This window comes from Grampus griseus, assembly GCF_964374135.1.
Source record: "Grampus griseus genome assembly, chromosome: 2".
Taxonomy (NCBI): Eukaryota; Metazoa; Chordata; class Mammalia; order Artiodactyla; family Delphinidae; genus Grampus; species Grampus griseus.
In genome coordinates this window covers 53067101-53092299 of record NC_139018.1, presented here as the reverse complement: position 1 = coordinate 53092299, position 25199 = coordinate 53067101, and the positions used below count along the sequence as shown (strand labels likewise).

At 34.4% G+C, this 25199-nt stretch overlaps 1 protein-coding gene across 1 annotated transcript in view; it reads right to left on the bottom strand.

The window, feature by feature from the left end:
• Positions 1 to 25199, bottom strand: part of MDGA2 (MAM domain containing glycosylphosphatidylinositol anchor 2) — a gene marked incomplete at its 5' end in the record, with an annotated part of 828838 nt that overhangs the window by 86518 nt on the left and 717121 nt on the right. The window contains one exon of the mRNA XM_082649132.1: positions 4016 to 4164. Within this exon, the coding sequence (XP_082505258.1) occupies positions 4016 to 4164 (149 nt within the window). The remainder of the gene's footprint in view (positions 1 to 4015; positions 4165 to 25199) is intronic.

Here is a 25199-nt window from a genome sequence, read left to right as displayed (position 1 = left end):
CAGCTAATTTTACCAGAAAGGTGGGGGAATGCTGGGTTCAGTTTACCAACCCCATCCAGCCAGGGATTTAATAATATACTAGTGATTTTATAATCTTACTTAATTTACGAGTAAGTAATAAAGTTTCTAACAGTTTGTGGATTAAAAACAAAGTCTGAGCTTCCCTGGTGGCGCAGTGATTGAGAGTCCGCCTGCCGATGCAGGGGACACGGGTTCGTGCCCCGGTCCGGGAAGATCCCACATGCCGCGGAGTGGCTGGGCCTGTGAGCCATGGCCGCTGAGCCTGCGCGTCCGGTGCCTGTGCTCCGCAACGGGAGAGGCCACAACAGTGAGAGGCCACAACAGTGAGAGGCCCGCGTATCGCAAAAAAACCCCACAAAACACCCCCCCCCCAAAAAACACAAAGTGGGACGCTTTACAACTGAATTTGCCATGAGTCTTAAAGGATCAAATTTGCTTCTCAGACTTCATCGAATCAGAAGTGTGTTGTACACTTTAGGTCATGTTTGATATTAAAAGTGGAAGTACTTTTCATTAGATAATCTAGATAATTTATGGATAGAAGAAATTAGATATATAGGCTCAAAATAAAAATATAGGGTAAAATAACGATTTTAAAATCATAGAATATGTAACATAAATGATCATCAGATCAGAATTCAATAGTGATTATTTTAAATGCTGGTGTCTGATTGTGTGTTAAAACAATGTTGATAACCAAATGTACATACCTGAGGAAGAAGTAATCTAAATTTTCTAAGATAATATAACCTTATTTTACTTAATGACTTTGTGTCCTATTATTAAACAGGGGATATTCTTAAAGAATTATATCAATTTCATTGTATCTAAAATGCATCTGCCCTATCATCCTCAGTTTTGGTATGCAAGGGGATCTGCAAAAGAATTGATGTCTATTGAGGCCCTTTTGCATGTTAAGATGTTTCATGTAAGGGTTAAGTGTAGAGAATATGGGAGTGGGGAAAAGAGTAGTGTTTATACGTGGTCTTTCTGTTCCTACACCATATCTACGAACATTTCCTTTCCATTCATATTGGCAGAACAGCAGAAGGCCATTACTCTTTATTGAGACACCCACAAAAGATATATTAAAGTTTCTCTTCCATGGCAAGATGTAGTATCTTAGTAAAATTATCAATAAATAGAGTATTACAAAAAAAGCACTCCAGGAAAAAATAATACTTGTTTCTAAATATAAAAGAAAATTCTAGTAAAATAAATAATGCTAAGGCAAGTAAAGAATTAGCTTCAGAAATTGTGTAAGAGAAAGGATTGTTTTCTGGACCATGGTTTATAACACTAGAAATATGTTTTCCTCTAGTGCATAGCATGAATCTCAGAAACTTGGGAAGAATAGCGTTAGCAGCAGACATTGATCTGATCAGGAAGGCTTTAAAATAAGACTCAAAGTGGAAGAGAAAAATGTGAATCAGTAAAATGGATATTATGGAGGACAGCAGGTTTGAAATAAAAATAAGACATAGTGAAAAAAAGTCTAGAAATTATTTTGTGAAAATCATGGCTTGGAATAATACTTAGGCCCAGGTTATACAGTGTACTAAATAAAACTGAAATAAAAATGGTAGATATGTTAAGCTCTTAAGATGCACTTAAAAAAACTGTTACACAACCCAGGCAGATGAGTGCAAGAATTGCCACAAATGTTTGTGCAGAGAGTGCCTTGCACAAGGGAACCTGGCCTGTGGGATAAATGGGGGATGTATTCCACTCCACACTTCGATTGCCTGACAGTTATCATTATCTTCAACTTCCCAAGTAGGAACCTAGGTTTGGTATGTTCAGAAACCTGTTCAAGGTTATATAGCTAAAAATGATAAGGCTAGATTGGCTAGAATCAGAAGCCAGATGTGTCAGGAATTCATAATTTTCGCAAAACACAGTAAGGGGAAATTTATACACATATATGCATGCATATATAATGTATTGTAAAGTAGCAGAGTAGGGGGAAATTACCTAACTAATTTGTTCACAAGGATGAACACAGACCGGGAAATGTGTGTCACTGCATATCAGGGAGTTATATACTAGTTTTATGATCAGGAAACATAAAGACAGGAATTTAGCGGAGATGTTCATATCAGGAAAGGAAAATCTAAGAAGAGAAACTGTCATTGGAAAATAGCATAGCAATCCTAGCCAAAAAAATTATAGAAGGTAGTGTATTAATAACTAGTACAAGATACAGATGAGAAGGAAGGGCTTTAATTAGGTGGATCCCTCTTAGGAGGAAGTCTAATTCTCCTAAAATCGCTCCAGTTGAGAGGGAGGACAGAGATAGTAATCATTCTGTTAAACTTGACTCATGGAGAAGGTGACTTGCATACATAATGGAGACTTTGTGAACAAAGGTTTAGAAGACTGTTAGCATAAAAGAAAGGAATGATGAGTAGGGTTGGGTAAATTAATTCCGCAGATTAAAACAGGCAGCCCTTCAGCATACAGGAAGCAAAGGGCAGTTACCCAGACACTCCAAAAAAATATAGCTGAGGAAGAAGGTGAGAAACTAAAGATGAAATTCTGACTCTATTGTTGCAAAAAAACCTATAACCAGAAAAAAGGAAAAGACACCTTAATAAAATGACTCAATTTTACAAATAGCAATTTGGTATTAGGTTCTTAGTTTTTTGAAAACATAGGGTAATAAAAGATGAATGTGAATGACCAAATCATGTGGTAAGGACTTGGAAATGAATGTGAGGTGTCTAAAGTCAAGAATGTGCTAAGATGCTCCAAATATAAAAGATCTAAAAATATTAGCTGTGTTGAGAAAAGAAAAAGAAAGGGATAAGCCCATAAACCGAGGGAGACTGCTGCTCTTTCTTTTTTCTATCTTCTCTATCAAGAAAAATTATCATTAAATTAGAATGAGTACAACAAACAATTCTGATATGGATTTGGGATTTACTCAGATTTACTTAGGGACCAAAGTCAATGAGAGTAATAGAGAAAGTTTCCAAATGATCCACTCCTGTCTACCATGTCTGTGACCTGTGAATACTTAGACAAGAAGGATAAGAATGTTCAACTTACAATGTATCTTAATTTTAATGATGTACATAGTCTTTTATTATAACTTTGTTAACAAGATTTAAAAAAACATTGGTTTTATGATAGTAACACTGAGTGGATTGCTGATGGTCGACCAATCTTTCTCCAGGCAAATTCTGTCCTTTCTACTATCCAAACTCAAAATGCTATTGTGTGATTTAGTTAAGGAAGTGGAAAACACATTTTACAAATCTATGATAATACAAAGATGTGAAAGAGAGCTAATAGCTTATGTGGTAATCAAATAAATCTTCAAAAACATTTTGTTATGCTGAAATAGTCACTCCAGATAACCTACTATGTAATAGGAAATAATGTAAAGACCTATATTTAAATTTCAAAAATATCATTTATACCAACGAAGGATAACTGAGTTTAACAGTGGTTCATTTGAAAAAGCTATGATATTTTTACACAATCTATAATCTTCAGTTACCTTAGGAAAACATCATATCTCATTGTTTCTTCTCATTTTACCAAAACATTTCTATTCTACAGACACATTAAATTAGCTTTTAAAAATCCTATATATAGTTTGAACCTCTTAGAATAAAAATATGTAGAATTTCTAGCTTAGGAAAGAAGACAAAGAATTATGCAGTACAGGTAAGTGTGAGAACATCTTAGTTTCTTTCACAGAAATTATACCACGTAATTTCTATAGCACATGTAATGATGAAGGATTTCAGAAAGCTCACTTTAATATGTCTCCTGTCATAGTGAAAAATGCATAAATTAATTTCAAAGATTTGGAAATAAATAAATAATTTGGAACAGTTCTGGGTAAGGTAATATTATCTTTGATATAGAAAAATATATTCTGGAATTCATGCAAATTGATTAAAACTTTATAGCAACACATCATAGTAACAAGGTCTTCACAGAGGATCACACACACACAAAAGAAGACAATTAAATTCCTCACCTGCCTAATACCCAACCGGTATGCAACGATCCGATCTACTGCATCAGGATTCATTTGAGTCCACTGTAGACTATAGGAGTAAACACGGTGTCTGTTCTGCCACACAGGATTGTAGGTATCGTAATAGAATTCTGGAGCATAGGCCTTTCCTAAAAACAGAAAAAGTCCTTAAATTTAAATGACATGTTACAGTTAAACATACTTACTTATTCTTTATGCCCTTTTATTACTTTCTACTTCGTGTTCCATAAGTAATTCTTGTATTTAAAAAGTCATGTGATTAAAATCTAATCAATTTCTGGACAATTTGAGAAGAGATGTAAGAAGATTTCCTGGTTGGTTGTATAAGCAGTGTAAGAGAAAGAGAAGAATCAAGGATGACTGCAAGTTTTTTGATCTAAGCAACCAGAAGAATGAAGTTTCCATCAACTGATATGTAAAGTTATGGGAGGATCAAATTTGGGGGGAGAAGATCAGGAAATTATTTTTGAACAATTTGAATGATCTAAATGGAGCCATTAAGTGGGATACACTTGACTAGAATTCAGGAGAGGCCAGGGCTGGAGACATAATCTTGCTAACCACAGGCATATAGATAAGAGTTTAAATTTAAGCCATGAGACTGATGAGATCACCAAGGGAGTGTGTGTAGATAAAGGCTAAGGTCTGATCACTGGGGCAATCCAAAGTTAAGAGATATGGGAGGAGATAACAAACCCCACAAAGGCCTGAGACAGAACAACCAGTGAACAGGAAGAAAATTTAAAATGTGGCATCCTAGAAATCAAAAGAAGTACATCAGTGAGATAGGGGTATGGGATTAAGAGACACAAACTACTATATAAAATAAGCAACAAGGATATACTGTACAGCACAGGGAAATATACCATCATTTTATACTAACTTTAAATGGAATATAATCTATAAAAATATTGAATCATTATGCTGTACACCTGAGGCTAATATAGTATTGTAAATCAACTATACTTCCAGAAAAAATAAATAAATAATAAAAAAGAAGTATGTCAGCAAGTAAATAATCAACTCTGTCAAAAAAAAAATCAGTGAAGATGACAATTTGTGTTTATATTATCCATGTCTTTGGTCACTAAACTGAAATTAACCAAACAAAAACTTAACAACACAAGAACTTTGGTCAATAACAAAAAAGGCTTTTATTTAGATTTTAAGGATATGTGAGGTATACATAGTATATGTAACATACAAAAACCATCTCAGTTTTTGTCTTTTAATTGCCAAATAGAAAAATTCACAGACCATGGGAATTGTATGTCCAACTTTTAAAAAAATTAATTAATTATTTATTTATTTTTGGCTGCATTGGGTCTTCATGGTTGTGTGCGGGCTTTCTCTAGTTGAGGTGAGCAGGGGCTACTATTCATGGTGGTGTGGGGGCTTCTCATTGTGGTGGCCTCACTTGTTGCCGATCATAGGCTCTAGATGTGCAGGCTTCAGTAGCTGTGGTGCGTTGGCTCAGCAGTTGTGGCGCACGAGCTTAGTTGCTCCCAAGCATGTGGGATCTTCCTGGACCAGGAAATTGATCCTGTGTCCCCTGCACTGGCAGGCAGATTCTTAACCACTGTGCCACCAGGAAAGTATCCCAACTTTTTGATATTCTGAAATATAGATTTTTTTCACACTATCTACTTTTTACCAATAATACATTTATTTATTAAATCAGTATTTAGTTAGAGCCTATTGAATGCCAAGTAGTGTTCTAGGCAATGAACAAGGAGGTATGGCCTCTGTCTTCCTGGAAATTGCTTACATTTTCTCCAACTTTTCAAATAGCTTTGCAATTTTTACTGGATTATGATTTAATAAGTTGTACATTATTCAACAGATTTTTTTTTAAATTAGATTAAATATTAAATGTCCTCCTGGGGTTTTCCTCCTGGGTTCCTGTATGCAGGAATATATCTTACCTGGTTTTTTCTTTTTCTCCATCATTAGTCATCTATCATCTAGGGATTGCAGAAGAGTTGATTCATAAGAATTTATTACATATAAAGTATGAATGTTGAACACTAAGAATGAAAGTGATGGTCTCTATTACCCTGGTGAGGTTCACCAGGAAAAAAACGTCAGATGAACTGAATTTAATTTTTGACAAATTTACTAGTAAAATTAAATACATTGAATTACATATCTGAATTTTAGTAACATTTGGAAAAGTCTCCTATATCAACACCGTGTGCATTAAAAAATGTTCTATGAATATTCATTCAGTTTTATTGAAAATGGATTATCAACTCTATACAAACAATCTTGCATAGAAGGAGGTCTCTGGAAAAGAGTCATCACATTCATTTTATTTCTTCTATATGTTGTATGATATTTTTATTATTACTAACTAAATGATAGCACAAATTCATGTTCACAACACTTAGCAAAATCTAGATGAGAGGAACACAATATACTGAATGAATGAATAAATATCCAAAACATCACTGACAACCTGTATTTGAGACCAAATTTCCCAAACTGTTATTGAGGAGGTACATTTAGTAGTAGCCTAGATAAAGAGCCAGGGGTTTTGATTAAAAATAAGCATCCAAGGGGTTTCCCTGGTGGCGCAGTGGTTGAGAGTCCGCCTGCCGATGCAGGGGACGCGGGTTCGTGTCCCGGTTCGGGAAGATCCCACATGCCGCGGAGCGGCTGGGCCCATGAGCCATGGCCGCTGAGCCTGAGCGTCTGGAGCCTGTGCTCCGCAACGGGAGAGGCCACAACAGTGAGAGGCCCGCGTACCGCAAAAAAAAAAAAAACAAAAAACAAAAAAAAACATCCAAAACCTATAAATGAAGTAAAGAGCTTTTTAAGTGAGAAATGTCAACTTAGAGTGTTTTCATTAGACATTAGTGTCTAGATTGAATTGAGGAGATAAAGAGTCTCAATGGTTGGTTTTTCATTTTGCTTATTGTTTTTTTTTGAGGGGCACAGGGAGAAGAGGGGCTTCCTTTTGTTTTTTAGCCAAGAGGGAAATACAAGGGGTATTAGATTTAGTTCTAAGTATCACGTTTTTCATAAAATGAATGATACATTCAAAGAGAAATGAGAAGAGAATAAAGTCTATTTAGCATGGAAAAGGAAAAAAAAAATCTCTCAAAAACTGGCAAATGAAGTTTTCTGAGAGTTGAAACTCCATCACAGGCTAAATTTTAACAGATCTATGAAATAAGATGAATGCCAGTGAGTGGGTATTAAAGGATACATATTTTGACTTAGAAATGTTCTAGCAATCCTCTCTGAATACGGATGATTTTCCCTTCACTAGAGGTATTTAGTCAATACCTAACTGCCATTTAGCAGGGTCGATATGGGTGAGTGACTGTCCACAAAATGGCCATTAAGGTAAGGCACAGTCTCAAATCTCTACGGTGCTATGAAACATTTGCCTACTGTTTCTTGTATTATTTCAATTGTTTTAAGCACATTTATTTATAAATTCCATTTAATGTTTCTATTATCTGTATTCTAATCCTGCTTTTTGTTGACTGTCAGAAGGGTAAACTAGCTGCATGTCATAAATGCAAATTGTCATAATACTAGAACTGATTGTTTATCTAAATAAATACTTTTCAGGTTATTGAAGCAGTTTGACATTGAAGTTAAAAAAAAATTCTCATGACATTGTGAAAACATGAATTTGTTTATCAAAATCTATTTTCAGGGTTGTGAAAAATTAAGTTACAATTTAACCCTCATTTGAATATTCTAAATAGATCCAATTTTACTATAAAATTCTATCTTTATTTTTAATTAGAGATTGTTACGAAGGCTTTTCAATGTATTTCTGAAAATACTTAAGTTTATTTGCATTGACATTCCGCATTACATATGAGTGACATATGTAATATTTTTTCATGAAATATTAGATTGGAAAAGGAAATAGAGATGACCAGTTCCAGTGTCTCATATGACAGATAAATTTTGGGACAGAATAGATATGGTGATGACATATGGATGTTGATATAGTTTTAATTCAGTTGAATAATTGTTACCACCTTAGAATTAAAGATGAGAAAAGCTTTTTTAGCTGGTGCATAAATAATATTGATTAGCAACAAATAATTACTGATAAGAAATGATTTTGTGTAGTTATAGTTAAATATAAATATGCTTGCTACGTCTCAGAGCATACTTTGTACTAAACCTCTTTTGGATAAACTTGATAAAGGAAAAATGCTTTCTGACTTTGTTTGAGAAATCTATCTTAAAAGTAAAAAAAAAGACCCCACAAATTTGTTCTCTGATTTCAGAGCCAATCATATTTAATATTTATACACTTGTTTTGTAAGAAGCACACAGTATACATAGTAATACAAAGGAAATGCCCTTATAATAATCTTAGGCTGTAACAACGAAACATGACATCTGCTGGTTCAACAGGGAAAGAATTCATAATTTTTCTTCTTTTTTATCCTTCAGGCATTTTTTTTGTCCTAGCAAGCACACCAAAAATTTTTTTCATTCTCTTTTATAGTCTACTTTTATTTTTATGCAACATTGTTCGAGTTTAAATCATTTAAAACTAACTGAGCTAGAACTATATTCATTATCTAAATTAGCAGATAATTTTTAGATATGTATGATTATCTACAGATTTTGGATTTTAAAATATTCTTAAAATATATATAGAGAAAAATTTAATTGTTCAAATTTTTAAAAATTTATATAAAAGTACATTTATTCCACTTTGCAAATAGCTTCTCAAAAGTGAGTAAATTGAGTTTTCAAAATATTATTTTATGCATAAACCTCAAAGTAAAAGATATATTAAGAATATATGACATGTCACTTTCCCAGTCTAAAAATGTTAGATTAAAGTATAACAAAAATCTTTCTTACATGCATTCCTAAGCTTGCAAGCAGAAAAGGAACTGTTTCTTAGGGGTCAAAAAACAAAGAACTGAAAATCAGACACTGAACAGGAGCTTAGGGAGAAAAGGAGTGTTGCTGGTGTTTGTATCCTTGGGAGCTGGAATTTTAAGGCAATAGGAGATGAGGTTAATGGGCCAATTAAGATGAGATGTTAGAAATGAGGTACCACATAACAGCAAGATCAGTAAAAACAGCAACCTCAGTACTGTATAAATGAGTCAGTAAACTTTTCTCTATATTGTGTTTCGCTTGCCTGCATTCTAGTGACTCAGCTTGCCAGTGACTGAAAGTTCCTAAAACTCTAGTTTTATCCTCACACATTTTGACTCCTTAAACTGAAATGCTTTCTTGGTGTAATTTCTACCTGCTTATCAATTCTTACCTTTTGGTACCCAAATCACAACTATTCTTCCTTTAATTACTCTTTCTTCAATGATAAATATTTATACTACCATACTTAACATTTAATTAGGAAAACACATTGTTAATACTACACCAATATATAAGTACTCCTGAAAATATTTTCTGTATGATCATTTTTATTTTTCTGATTAGAGGCCCTTTCCCAGATTTAGACATAATGTAATTGGGGCCAATGGAGTGGACTGAACAATGTAAAGCAACTACCACCTTGTTGTTTTAGAATAATATTGATGTTTCAATTTTCACACACATACATTTTTAAAAAAAAATCAGAATTGTGGTATAATAGATAATATCTCTAAATAAAGCTAGTTTTAATTTAATTATAGCCATTAAATAAATTTACTGCTACTGACCAAGAACAACCTTCCCTAGGCATGCCTATGTTTTTAATATTAATCCATCAATATGATATTTAGGATGATTTTTGTAAAGAGAAAATAAAATGGGATAATTACTGTAAAATTGATACAGCATTTACATGTTTTTATTTGATTGTAGTTTAAAAAATTATTTTGAGAGCTTTGATAATGATATGTTAACATAAATATTGATATGCCAGGGAAGAAAAAGTTAAGAAACTCTGTAATTTGCTCCCTTTCTCCTCAAGGATGCCTAAGGTAATTGTGACTCTACCAGACCACCTTCTAAACCAGGCTTCAGCAAACTTTTTGTGTAAAGGGTCAGATAGTAAGTATTCTAAGGCTTTAAATTGTGATCATAAGATATCTGTCACAACTATTCAACTATGATATTATAGATACTACTAATTCATGTAGTTCAAGATGATATAATTTGAGAGGTAATATAATACAAATTCAAAATTCTTCTACTTAACCAATGAGTTGACATGTTAATAATATTCCAAATTTTATGATTTTCAGAATTGGCCAGGTCTCTCCAATTGTACGTACTCACAGCTGAAAATCTGTATCTTTTATAAGTATTCAAACAACCCAAGGAATTAAAAAAAGTGCCCCAAATGAAAAGACTTAGAAGTTCAATATTCTCACATGTAGTAGCTACCTATTGACAAAGACTTTAATAACTTTTAAGAGAATTTAGTTTATATCTCACAGACATTTGATTAAAACAACCAATTACAGTTTGCAGATGTATACAAGCAATACTTTAAAAAAATTCTCTAGAGCAAATTGAAATAGATTTACTATATCATTAGTGTATTCACCCCCCAAAATGGTCAACTACTATATCATAGCCTTTTGGTATTCAATGTGTTATTCTCTGATATATCAACATCATTAAACAAAAAAAAATTGTAAATAAAAATATTTAGAGATTTAATGAAGTATTTAAAACATCACAAATTTTAAAACCTTTAAAAGAAAATGTTCACTAAAATGAAGCACTCATTTCTCATACTTAAATTATTCTATATAAGACCCTGTTTAATGACAAATAAAAAATAGGATTCAGAATTATTCATAAAATCCTTATTATTACATCTTGCATCATTTTGATACAGTGGTGGCTGTTAATATGCTGTACTAACTCCATGCACTGCCCAAATTATAATATTTGCCCCCTTTCTATGGTTATGTTAAATTATCTTTTATTTAATAGATTATAAACACTTTGATGGCAGATACCTCATTTTTTATATACTGTCCCCTCAGTTGAGGATATGAAGAAAACCAATTGAACTCAAAAAATATCTCTACTAAAATTTTTCATGTAAATGGTCATTTGCATCTGTATTTTTTGGGGTGGAGTTCCTATTTATATTTTTAAAACTTCAATGAAGCACTATTTCAACACAATTGAGTCACCTCTGACCCCTTTTTGGCATCAGCCTAGAACAAAATATTTATGCAAAGTAGTTACTGGCTTACGCACCAAATATATATGGTTGTCTTGGGTAATATAAAATAAATGCATGCACTTACCAGATAACATTTTAACTTAAATGAATAACCCTTTTACTCTAAAACCATGAATGTACTTTGCCAAAAATGATGTTAAATATGAATAATATGAGGTTTTTTTTTTTTTCCAAAATAGGCTTAGATTAGGATCTGGTCCCAAAAATTTAAAAGATGATTTGGATTTGATGAAACAATTAGCTTTCACATTAGGCTTGTAAATAGGAAACTGCTAAGGGTTTAGAGAAAGTTTAGAAATAAAAATTATAAATCCATTGATATTTTACTTGGAAATATCTAAGTAAGTGTTGTGTGTATTAAAAACCACATGTTCTAAAGAAAAATAATCTGGAGAGCTCCTCTGGGAATAAAGATGGTTGACTTGAGAGAAAGAAGAAAAGACAGCTCTTAAATTCTGTACTTCAATTATCCCCTTGTACAAAATAGAGTTGGCCCAAGGGCCTTTGCTCACTACTATTCTGTCAAGTATTTGAGACACCTACCAGAATTGTATGTCTAGGATTGCTGTTAAAAGTTATTCTACTATAATTTACCACTACAACCATGGACTCATGAAGCAAGAAAAATCTTGAGAGATGGAAACTGTATCTCAAATTTATACAGGAATTTACAGTTAAAAAGTACTTCCACAAATATTAACTTCTTTTAGTCTTCACAGAAGTTGGAAGGGCAAAAATGCAGAGGGATATTACTTGGCTTGAACTGCAAATCTGGAAAGTTAATGTGAATATCATAATTAATGAAATAATGCAGACTACTATCCTTGTCTGGTCTGCAGATCATCCCTCAAAAAGATCCAAATGAATATTTTGTGAGAAGGAAGAGAGGTTACACCATTTACCTAAATATGCAAAGGAAGTTGGCTTTCAGACTGAGAGCGTCTGACCATCCCTACCTTCCTCAATGTATTTTATTTCAGGAATGTTAGGATAAAATGAAATTATTAGAAATCTCTCTTTTCAGAAATATTGCAGCACATACTCCCAAGGCAGAAGAATACAAAACTATTTTGCTTCATTTTATATTTTAGAAAAACATTTCATTAATACATGGTACAGGTCAATTGTCAGTGGGTGAGGCAAGCACACACCAAACTTTCCTGTCATTGGTGAGGGAAGACAAGGTTGGAGTAGCTATCTGGAGTATCACATTTGGCTATGTCACAATCATGGCTCTAGGCTGATTTTGTGATGCTCTTTTGCTATCCTTTCAAGAGTTATGCCATTTCTTTCATATATCACAACTATGCTTGTTAATGAGCCAACTCTGTAATATGTATGTATGTGCTGGCATGGGAAGCACAAACAATTGAGGTTGCAGAAGAAATTCTATAGATCATTAAATTTCACAAAACAGAAGCAGATTCAGAAACAGAAAATGATTAGATATACATGGTGTCCAGTTCCTGGGCTAAGCACAAATCTATTTTGTAGCAAGTGCACTGTTTTATAAAAATAGTGAGTACATCCCTGTTCTCTGACCATTTCCCCTCGCCTGTCCTATACATCCCATGCCTAAGAAATGCTGCTAGAAAATCAAATCACTGAAGTAACTAGCAACCATTTATTCATAAACTCAATTGCTAATTCTTATATGGCCCAGAAATGCTATATGCATTCCCCTCAAATATACATGGATACTTATGAGTCAAGATATGGAATAACCAAAATCTCTGCTTATTTACTAGGGCCCACAGTTTTATAAGACTTCAAAACTTTTCCTTTCCTTTTTCTAGGAATCCTCAAAAGACGTCTCACATATAATTCAAAAGCCAGTCATTTTAGGCTTTCCTGCCCTTTCTTTCTTATTCCAGCTTCCATCAAAGGGACAGTCAGAGAAATTCTCCCTTGAGGTTGTGTACAGTGTGGGGAAATTTTATGTAAATCTGAATTATGTAACAGAAACAGTATATGAAAAACATACCAGTGTTCAAATTTGAAATAGAATATGCCCAAACAAGGGAAATACCCCACAGACAATGCAATATTAGAGTTTCAATTTATTTTTGTTCAATTTGGATTTTTCTTTTCATATAGCATGTATATGTCTATAGATATACAACTTCTCATAAAATTCTCATGAAATGCTTTCCTCTGGGGTCTTCCTCTTCGTAAGCCTGCTTGCAGTGTTTTACCTGTACACAGAAAATATTCTAATTGTGACATTAGGAGAAAGCTTAATCAAGGGAATAAAACAGTTCTTTCTGGCTTAAAGAAGAATTGATGCTTGATCTCTCCTAGACAAAAATAAGATTATTAAAGGCACTTATGTGGTTAATTTTTGTTATTTGCCCGGCACCATGCTAACCACTTGCATACATTGTGTTTCTTAATATTCACAATCCCCTGCAGGATGAGAATATTCTTACCATTTTCCTTTTGTGAAAGATGAAAGTGAAGATTAGCGATCTTAAACAAATTGCCCTATAGTAAGCAACTGTGGAGTAACAAAGCTGCATTCTGAATCCACATCGGAAGCCCTTTTTATTCTAACACCCAACGTCTTTGGATAGGGTTGCTCTCTACCGCGCGTGACTGGCTAAAGGGGTGAAAAGGGCTGAAATTCAGGCTCTGTTTCTGTTGCAACCACTTGTGCCCTGGTATGGGAGTTACAACTGCTTGAAGAAAGGGGCACCTTTTTCCTGATTCGCACACAAAGACTGTACAGGCTGGTGGATTTCCTGATAAGATGCTACTCCCAGTAATCTAACAAGGATCCCTACTTCCCTACTCTGCCCATTGTGAGTATGGAAACTTAAACTACAATTTACCCTTGGGACTCAACCAGATTTGCCATATTATATCGTTATCTGAAAGTATTATCAAGTCAGGAATTTATAAAGATAAGGATTGACTAAATCTCTAGAATGAGAACTACATGTACTTGTTAAGCATTTAACTCAGAAATAATGAATATATAATAAGCTGCAAATAATTCAGTCTTTCCTAAAGCTTTACGTTCCCTAAAAACTGAAAAGTTCCAAAGTGTCTAAAAGCCTTGGGTTCCTTTGAAGGACCTCTGGTTGGGGGGTGTGCATGGAGGGGGAATGGCTGGATGAACTGACCCAGCAGCGCTCAGGCCGAGAGGACTGACTGTTCAATGGTGTACTTAGGAAGCACATTAACTTCCTGGCAAGCACCGCTGCCACACATGTGGGTGGTCCACTGCTGAATATGAATGCGTGGAATATCATTGAGGCAGGGAGTAAGAGGTGTTCAAGTGAGTTGGAGAGGAGCCCAGAAGGTATGCTGTTTATCTTCTAGGGACATTTATTTTCTCCAAAACACATAACTTGAATTAATAAAGTGGATTTAGATGTGAATAAAGGAAACCAGTCATTGAAACTGAATAACTGTGACTCTCTAAGAATAACCCAAAGATCTGTGAATATGACTCCTAGAGCAAGAAAAAGATTAAAGCACAAATAACTGTTCTTATAGTATTGCTAAGAAGCACTGGTCTGGATCTGATTGCAAAGCAAGTATCTGCCTGCAGTTAGATGCTGAGGCTACTAGCAACTGTCATTTTGATCAGTGCTTTAGAAATAGACAAAGTTCATTAGAACGATGAAAGAAAGTGATTTCTTAAGTAATGCTTACATAAGTAATGCAAAATTATAAAACTTTGGTTATATCCTCTGGTCTGAAATTCAAAAAGAATTTATAAAAAGAAAACCTCTATCAACTTTCTCAACTTACTGCTATGTCACAAAATATCCCTTGAGAAAAGACAATGTATCAGGTTGTGGGCAATTATCTGTGGAATGTCTCACCTGACCATCTTAAGTCTGGTTTCTGGCATGTCTTTGGAACAAGTTTTGCACTGTTCTCATCCATTAATCATCCCTTCAGGGTGATGGACAAAGGCCAAGTGCTTAAATAGACACTTGGAGGTTTGGGATACGGCTTTGATTCCACTGAACTAAAAAGTCCTTTGATTCTTTCACAGATTGATTTTATTACCACCCAATATCTACTGAAAAAATCCAACTGTACTAAGTGCTAAACAGACTCTTAAGAGTAGAAATACTAAACATATAATATTCACATACATATGTGTGGACTTCTACATTTGGGTTTCTTTGCTTTATTCTTTTCTGATGTCAGAGAATATTATAAAAATTCTTTTCTCTCAGGAGAAACTGTGATTTCGAACCATTTCTTATCCTCTAAAAACTGGATCTAATGCTTGCCCAAAATAATATAAGGAAGCTGTGAGCAATAGTTTTGGAATACTGTGTCCTACTCTGTTATGCTGATATCTCTGTCTTCCCTTTATTCTACCCAGCAGTGATGGTCTTGCTTACAAAATGGTAATTCTCCAAAACCTGATTCATATCCTTCTGATTTCACTTGTATACGTGACCTTTGTTACCAATATATTGGGTCATTCAATATTCTTAATATAACAGTCACTATCTCTTAAAGTAAGAGATACAGCTGGGCAAAGTTGTTATCTTGGGGAGGGGAACTACTGTGAAGATAACCAGTTTACTGTCTCCTCCTAAAGGAAAGTAATTTAGAGGTTAGGGGAGGAAAAAGGAAAAAACGATTCTCGAGGAACAACCAAATGTTTAAAAAATTAACACAATATGGATTAGAAAAAGTATATACATGACAATAGTAAATCGAACAATGCCATTCATATTATGAAACACTTCCTATTCCCAACCCTATCTTATTTGGCAAATATCATCCACTCTTCAATAATACTTGAGGTATAATTTACATACAATAAAATGAACACATTTTAAGTGCAGATTTCACTGAGTCTAGAAAAATATATATTACTATGTAGTCACCAATCAAGATATAGGAGATTTCTATCACTGCAGAAAGTTACCTGCTACTCCTTTGTAATCAATCAACTCCACCTTCAGCCCCAGCCAAAGAATATAATTTCTATTACTAAAGATTAGCTTTGCATGTTCAGGAAATTAATATAAATGGAATCATAAAGTATGCACTTTCTGTGGCTAGTTGTGTTTATTCAATATAATTGTTTTTGAAATCCATCCATTCATGTATTGTATCAGTAGTTCTCTCCACTTCTATGACTGAGTAAAATTCCACTGCATGAGTAGATTAGATCACAAGTTGTTTATTCAGCCACCTGTTGATGAATATTTGGGTTGTTTCTAGTCAGACACTATTACAAATAAAGCTGCCATTAAAGTTTGTGTATAAATCTCTGTATAGACATACACATTTTCATTTCTGTTGAATAATCATCTAGGAGTGGAATTGCTGGATCACTTGGTAAATAAATATTTAAGTTTTTGAGAGACTTACAAGTCATTTTCAAAACAGAAATCCCATTCTACACTCCCAGCAAGAATGTGTGATAATTTCAGTGACTATATATCCTCACCTACATTTGCTGTTGTCAGCCTTTTTAACTTTTGTCATTATAATGTGTGTGTAGTTCTAACTTGTTGTGTTTTAAATTTCATTTCTCTGATAACAAATGATGGCTACCAGTTTTAATACAAATACTGGTCAATTGTATGCTATTTTGTGCAATGTATATTCAAGTCTCTTGCCAATTTTATTTGGACCGTTTGTCTTATTATTGAATTTTAAGGATTATATACTCTGGATACAAACACTTTGTCACAAACATGTATTTCAAATTCTTTTTTCAGCCTGTGGCTTGCTTTCTCCTTTTTCCCTTTTTTTTTTGTTTCTTTAGACCAATAATTTTTTTTAAAAAAAATTTATTGGAATATAGTTGATTTACAATGTTGTATTAGTTTCAGGTGTACAGCAAAGTGAATCAGTGATACACATACATATATCCACTCTGTTTAAGATTCTTTTCCCACGTAGGTCATTGAAGAGTATTGAGTAGAGTTCCCTGTGCTACACAGTAGTACATATATACAGTAGAATATTACTCAGCCATACAAAAGGACAAAATAACGCTATTTGCAGCAACATGGATGGACCTAGAGATTGTCATACTGAATGAAGTAAGTCAGACAGAGAAAGACAAATGTCATATGATATTGCTTATATGTGGAAACTTTTTCCTTTTTTAATGAGGTCTTTTGAGGAGCAGGAAGACTGCAGTTTTAATTATGCTTGTATTATTATTATTTGTATTAGTTTTAAATGACTGGTGATTTTTGGGGTTTACTTTCTATTCCAAATTTGCCTAGATTTTCTCCTGAGTTTTCTCCTAGAATTTTACAGTTTTAATTTTTTATATTTACATCTACAATCAATTTTAAATTAATCTTGTGCGTAATGTGAGGTATTATTTAAGGTTTATTTTTTTAATATGAATATCCAGTTGTTCTAGCACAATTTATTCAGAAGACTATCATTTCTTAATGGATTATGCTGGTGACTTTGAAAAACTCATTTGACCATATGTGTATCATCTCTGTGACCTTAGAGGTCTATTCCTGGATCTTTTATCCTGTTTCAATGAACCATGTGTTTATATTTATACAAAAACCACACTATCTTGATTACTGTGACTTTACAGTAAGACTTGGAACAGGGTAGTGTGAGTCCTCCAACTTTGTTCTTTTTCCCCTTGCACATAGGTCTAGCTATTGTTAAGCCTTAGCTTTCCAAATAAAATCTAGAGTCAGCTCTTCAATTTCTATAGAAACAAAACCAAAAACAACCATGCTGGGTATTTTGTTGGGATTGCAGTGAATCTGTAGATCAATTCGGAGACAATAAGTATGAAACCAATATTAATTCTTCCAAAATATGAACTTGGTATATTTCTCTATTTATTTCGGTTCATATCCCTCAGCAATTTTTTAATATTTTTCAGTGTACGTCTTGTGCATATTTTATTAAATTTATTTACACTTTGATCTGGAAATGGTATTTTTTACCCTTCAGTTTCAAATTTTTGTAGCTATTATACAGAAATATGATTGATTTTACATACTAATTTCATACCCTATGCTATGCTAAATTATCTTAATTCAAGTATATTTTCTCATAGATAATTTAGCATTGTCTTCAAAAACAACGACATAATCTGTGACTAGAAATAACTTTGTTTCTTCCTTTCTGATTTTTATGCATGTTATTTACTTTCCTTGTGTTATTGTAGTGGTAAGGACCTGCAGTACAATATTTGTGACTAATGAGAGTGGGTATTTTTGTTTTGCTCCCAATTTTAGAAGGAAAATGTTTGATCAGCATATTATCTTGGTGAGTATTCCATGTGCACATGTAACAATATGTAGTTTACAACTTCGGGTATGATAATCTACAAATATCAATTAATTTAGTTTGCTTGTAGTATGGTCCAGATCGTCTCAAACATTAGTGATTTTCTGGGTACATATTCTATAAATTATTCATAGATGGATGTTAAAACCTTTAGTGTAATTATGAGTAGATTATTCCTCCTGGCACTTTATTTATGAATTTTGAAGCTCTATTATTAGGTGCACACATATTTATATCTGTATAACCTTCCCTGTAAATTCCTCTTTTACTATTATTAAATGTCCCTCTTTAACTCTTAAAATTTTCTGTCTTGAAGTCTATTTTGTCTAGCAATAATATAGTCATGTCAGCTTTCTTATGTGCTCTTTGCATGTTATGTATTGCTCCATCCTGTCCTTTCAGCTTCTTTGTGTCTTTGTATTTAACATGTGTTTCTTGTAGATAGCAGTGTCTATCTTGTAGATAGCTTGCTTTTTGTTGTTTTTCTAAAATTCCAGTCCAGGGCTTCCCTGGTGGCGCAGTGGTTGAGGGTCTGCCTGCCAATGCAGGGGACACGGGTTCATGCCCCGGTCCAGGAAGAACCCACATGCAGCGGAGCGGCTAGGCCCATGAACCATGGCCGCTGAGCCTGCGCGTCCGGAGCCTGTGCTCCGCAACGGGAGAGGCCACAACAGTGAGAGGCCCGCGTACTGCAAAAAACAAAACAAAACAAAAATCCAGTCCAGTGATTTCTGACAACTGAAGTGTTAAGTTCATTTACATTTCATGTCATTATTAATATAATTGGGTTAAAGTCTATCATCTTGCTCATTGTTTTCATTGTCCTTCAGTGTTTTTGTTGTTGTTGTTCACTTGTTATCTTTTCCTCTGATATTTTGAGTAAATTCAAATGTATTTTAGTTTCTTCAATGCACCACTTTTTTTTTGACATTTATTTAAACATCTTTATTGGAGTATACTTGCTTTACAGTGGTGTGTTAGTTTCTGCTTTATAACAAAGTGAATCAGCTATACAAATATAGATATCCCCAGATCTCTTCCCTCTTGTGTCTTCCTCTCTCCCACCCTCCATATCCCACCCATCTAGGCGGTCACAAAGCACTGAGCTGATCTCCCTGTGCTATGTGGCTGCTTCCCACTAGCTATCTATTTTACATTTGGTAGTATATATAAGTCCATGCCACTCTCTCACTTTGTCCCAGCTTACCTTTCCCTCTCCCCATGTCCTCAAGTCCATTCTCCAGTAGGTCTGTGTCATTATTCCCGTCCTGCCCCTAGGTTCTTCATAACCAGTTTTTTTTTTTTTTTTAGATTCCATATACATGTGTTAGGATACGGTATTTGTTTTTCTCTTTCTGACTTACTTCACTGTGTATGACAGACTCTAGGTCCATCCACCTCACTACAAATAACTCAATTTTGTTTCTTTTAATGGCTGAGTAATATTCCATTGTATATATGTGCCACATCTTCTTTATCCATTCATCTGTCAATGGACACTTAGGTTGTTTCCATGTCCTGGCGATTGTAAATAGTGCTGCCATCATCCAAAAATCCACAAACAATAAATGCTGGAGAGGGTGTGGAGAAGAGGGAACCCTCTTGCACGTTGGTGGGAATATAAATTGATACAGCCACTATGGAGAACAGTATGGAGGTTCCTTAAAAAACTAAAAATAGAGCTACCATATGACCCAGCAATCCCACTACTGGGCATATACCCTGAGAAAACCATAATTCAAAAAGAGTCATGTACCACAATGTTCACTGCAGCAATGCACCACTTTTTAAAAAAACTTTTTAGAAGTTTCTGTATGGCAAAAACTATGCAACTTTAACTTATTCTATTTAGAGTCAATATTGTATCACTTAATATATCACACTTCACATTTCATGCTTCTCTGAGGTCCCTATTTGCTTCTCAGTTCCTACTTCACAAATGTTATAAATTTAGAAAAATACAACTCAAATTAATCCCATCATTTGTGTTATTGCTGTAACATTTTGGTTCGTGATATGTTATAAACCCTAACTTATAATGTTATTATTTTTGCTTCAAACCAAGGATTGAGAGACTTTTCCTCAAAGGGCTAGATGTAGATATTGCGTTGGCCCAAAAGTTCGTTTGGGTTTTTCAGTAACATCTTATGGAAAAATCTGAATGAACTTTTGGGCCAACCCAATATTTTAGGTTTATGAGCCATATGGTTGCTGTTACAACTACTCACCTCTCCTGTTGTAGCATGAATGGAGCCATAGACAATACATAAGCAAGTGAAGAAAGCTATGTTGCAATTAACCTTTATCTATAAAAACTGTTGGTTGGTGCCCAAGCTGTAATTTGCTGACCATTGTTTGCACAGCTGTTTATTAGGGAAATTATAAAAAAATTTATCTTTACCCACCTATTTACTGGATCTGATCATCTTCATTCCATTTTTTCCCCATGCTTATTGAGGTATAATTGGTATACAAAAAAAGTGAATATAATTAATATAATACAATTTGGTAAATTTAGACATACGTATACCTCCTGTTACTATCACCACAATCTAGGTAATAAATATATCCATCACCTCCAAAAGTTTCCTTGTGTTCATGTGTGGGTGTGTAGGTGTGTATGTTAAGAGCCCAGAAATAAACTCACTCATATATGGTCAACTGATCTTCTTCAAAGGTACCGAGAATATACAACAGAGAAAAGATAGTCTCTTTAAAAAATGATGTTGAAAAAACTAGATATCCACATTTAAGACAATGAAATTCGACACGTGTCTTTTACCATACACAAAATTTAACTCATAATGGGTTAAAGATTTGAATATAAGATCTGAAAACATAAAACTCACAGAAGAAAACATAGGAGAAAAGATTATTTCTTTATGTAGATCCTGGTTTCCACTGAAAACTTTTCCCTTTAATATGAAGAATATGTTTTGGCATATTTTGTAGTACAGTTTTACTGACTACTAATTCTCCAGCTTTCATTTTCCAGAAAAATATATTTGTTTGACCCTATTTTAAAGCACATTTTCACTGGAAATAAAATTATTAACTGACAGTATTTTAAAGATGTTTAAAGATTTAAAGATGTGTCATTGTCTTCTAGCTCACATTGCTTCTAATGAGAAGGTAACTGTCATGCATATCATCACAATATCATTTTTATTCTGGCTGCTTTGAAAACTTTCTGTCTTTGGTTTTCTGCAATTGGATTATGATGTGCCTAGGTGTGGTTTTATTTGTATTTTTTCTTGGTTCGTGTTCCATGATATGATTGGATCTGTGGGTTTGAAAAACTTTTTTTTTCTTTTTTGTCCCATTCTCATTCTTTTCTAGAACGTCTGGAAATTCAATTGCAATTATTTTAGGCCATTTTTCATTATCCTCCAGGTCCTTAGGTCTCTTTTCTTTAGTCTTCAATCTTTTTTCTATCTAGCAGATTGTCTCAGCTCTTTCAATTTGTCTTCAATTTCACTGACCCTTCTACCTTTTCCAATATGTTGTTCATTCCATTTAGGTAATTTTTTCATTCCAGTTATTATACCGTTTTAGTTATAGTTGTTTGCATTTGGTTATTTTTTAAAGGATTTTTTCCCGCTGCTGAAATTTCTTATGCATTTGCTCATAAATACTGCATTTATCTTTAAATCTTTGAACATATTTTCCTTTAATACTTTGAAATTATTATAATAGCTAGGTTGTGCTATATCCAACATCTGGGCCATCTCAGGGTTAGTTTCTAAAAGACCACTGTTACTCTCTCTTTTTTTAAGTTTATTTTTTTAATTTATATTATTTATTTTTGTCTGCATTAGGTAATTTTTGCTGCACATGGGCTTTCTCTAGTTGCAGTGAGCAGGGGCTACTCTTCGTTGCAGTGCATGGGCTTCTCATTTCGGTGGCTTCTCTTGTTGCGGAACATGGGCTCTAGGCTTATGGGCTTCAGTAGTTGTGGCACACGAGCTCAGTAATTGTGGCTCTCGGGCTCTAGAGCGCATGCTCAGTAGTTGTGGCGCATGGGCTTAGCTGCTCTGCAGCACATGGGATCTTCCCAAACCAGGGCTTGAACCCATGTCCCCTGCATTGGCAGGAGGATTCTTAACCACTGCACCATCAGGGAAGTCCCATGACCACTGTTATTCTTGACTAAGGGTAACACTTTCCTATTTTCCTTGCATGTCAGGTAATTTTTATTATTTATTGAGCATTGTTAGTAATTATCACTACATTATTACATTGTAATGTGTAATACATATTATATAATATATTATAGATAACTGGACTATGCTCTCTTCCTCTGAAGAGTGTCGATGTTTATTCTAGTAGGTAATTCAGCTACCTGCTAATCACTTCAAATTTTTGTATTCTGCCTTTTTACATTTTATCAGGGTGAGATGTATGGAGAACATAGAGACTTGCTCTTACAAATTGGTGGAACTCTACTTCCAAATTCTACCTCTCCATGAATCTTATCGGGGCTTGGTGTTAGCCTTTGTTTGGGAGAATCTAGAATAAGTCTTTATTTTCAAGCAAGGCCCTGACTCCTAAGGCTTAATCATTCTGATATCTCAGCAGGATGTTCGGAATTTTAAGAAGGTATATCCTACTTTGCTAAGTTGAAAATTCTAGCTTTCTCCATCACTGCTTGAACTCTACTGTCACTTTTCTGCTCTGAACCTGATATAGAAGAGTGTGCTAAGCCTCAACAGTTTCACCTTATCTATGCATCCCAATCTTCAGGTAAGGACTAGGATGGAATCAACACAAACTCCTATAAGCCTTCCTCTAATCAGCCCTTTCTGTTCCATCTCTAAAATATTGCATAAATTAGATTCAATATTAAAGTAAATATTTTCGTAAAAGTTTTGCTAAGTGATAGTATTATTTCCTTAATTAATATTTACATTTTTATTTCTACTTTTTTAGGTTCAGCATGGATTCATCTACATTTTATCTAGCTTAATTATCCAAAAATTCCTTTAGAACCACTAATAAAAGAGTTACTGAGGGCTTCCCTGGTGGCGCAGTGGTTGAGAGTCCGCCTGCCGATGCAGGGGACACGGGTTCGTGCCCCGGTCCGGGAAGATCCCACATGCCACGGAGCGGCTGGGCCCGTGAGCCATGGCCGCTGAGCTTGTGCGTCCGGAGCCTGTGCTCCGCAACGGGAGAGGCCACAACAGTGAGAGGCCCGCGTACCGCAAAAAAAAAAAAAAAAAAAAAAAAAAAAAAGAGTTACTGAGGTGTGTCAAAAAGAGCTTCAATTTACAGTCAGAAGATACACATTTTACTTTTGGTTTCCTTAGCCTCTATTAGCTTACCTTTCATACAAGGGTGATATTGCTTCTTTTACACACATAGCAGAATTGTTTGAATGAAAAGAATACAAGTGGAATCACTTCGTACACCATAGAATACATCAAGAGTTCTTAGGACATATAATGCATTTTCTGCTCTATAGTTTTAACATAACTGTAATTCATAATGCTGGCTGAAACACTGGGATCCATTAGTCTACCTGTTATCATCATAAGTAAAATTCTAATAAATGTAACAGAATTTTGGCTCTGAAAAATATTTGACGTTGAAATTTTTTGCCTTTTAGAGTTATCACAGGGAATTTTTTTTTTTTTTTTTTTTTTTTTTTTTGCGGTACGCAGGCCTCTCACTGTTGTGGCCTCTCACGTTGCGGAGCACAGGATCCGGATGCGCAGGCTCAGAGGCCATGGCTCACGGGCCCAGCCGCTCCACGGCATGTGGGATCCTCCCGGACCGGGGCACGAACCCGTGTCCCCTGCATCGGCAGGCGGACTCCCAACCACTGTGCCACCAGGGAAGCCCTATCACAGGGAATTTTATTAGATATTTTTCCATTAGTTCATTTGCTCTTACTTCTGATAGTTCTAATGATTTTTCTACAATGTTATGCTGTTCATGTTTAGACATTCATAACAAACAAGTAACCAGCTGAATAGCACAAACGTATGCATTACCAGAGAATAAAATACATTTTCTATCTGGTTACTACATAACTCAATCTGACTTTAGAAAACAAGAATAAAACGTTGTGATTTGGAGTCAAATTTGACTTGGTTGTTATTTCATCCTTTTCATTCTTTAGAACTAAGTAATGTTAGAGTAATCCAACAGCCTGTCTTAAGCATATCACAGTTCTCAGTCATCCTCAATTTCTTTACATTCATTGAGTGATAGCATGTACTCCCTTTCATAAAAATGTCTCACTCTTGCTTAATTTGTTCTCTAGGATCTGTCTAATTTTGGTTATGTGTCTGATCTGCTGGTGCTGAATATGGAGAAAAGAGTAGTTCCAAAATGTCAATCTGAATGTTGTAATATATCAAAAGAAAAGTAGAGGATGCACAATCCCAGTACAAATACTTCCAAATTAGAGGTGAAAGCAACAGTCACAGGCAAATTTTTGTTTGTAAAACCCTATTTGCCATGTTTATTGAAAGGGATTAAACTATGAGGAATTTCTTTAACTATTGCCATAGATAAAACAGTTTCATATGTAGGTTGTATTTAAAAGTACTCCTAGCAGTAGGTAATGTTGATACATGTGGCAGACTGAACCTAAGGTGACTCCAGTGATTTCTACCTCTGTTATTAATGTCTTTGTGTATAATTCTCTCCCATGGAGGGTGGGAAAAAACTGTGATGAGATGTTCCTTCAGTAATTAGGTTATGTTATATAAGATTCCATCTTAACAGACTAGAGCTAGAGACTCTTCC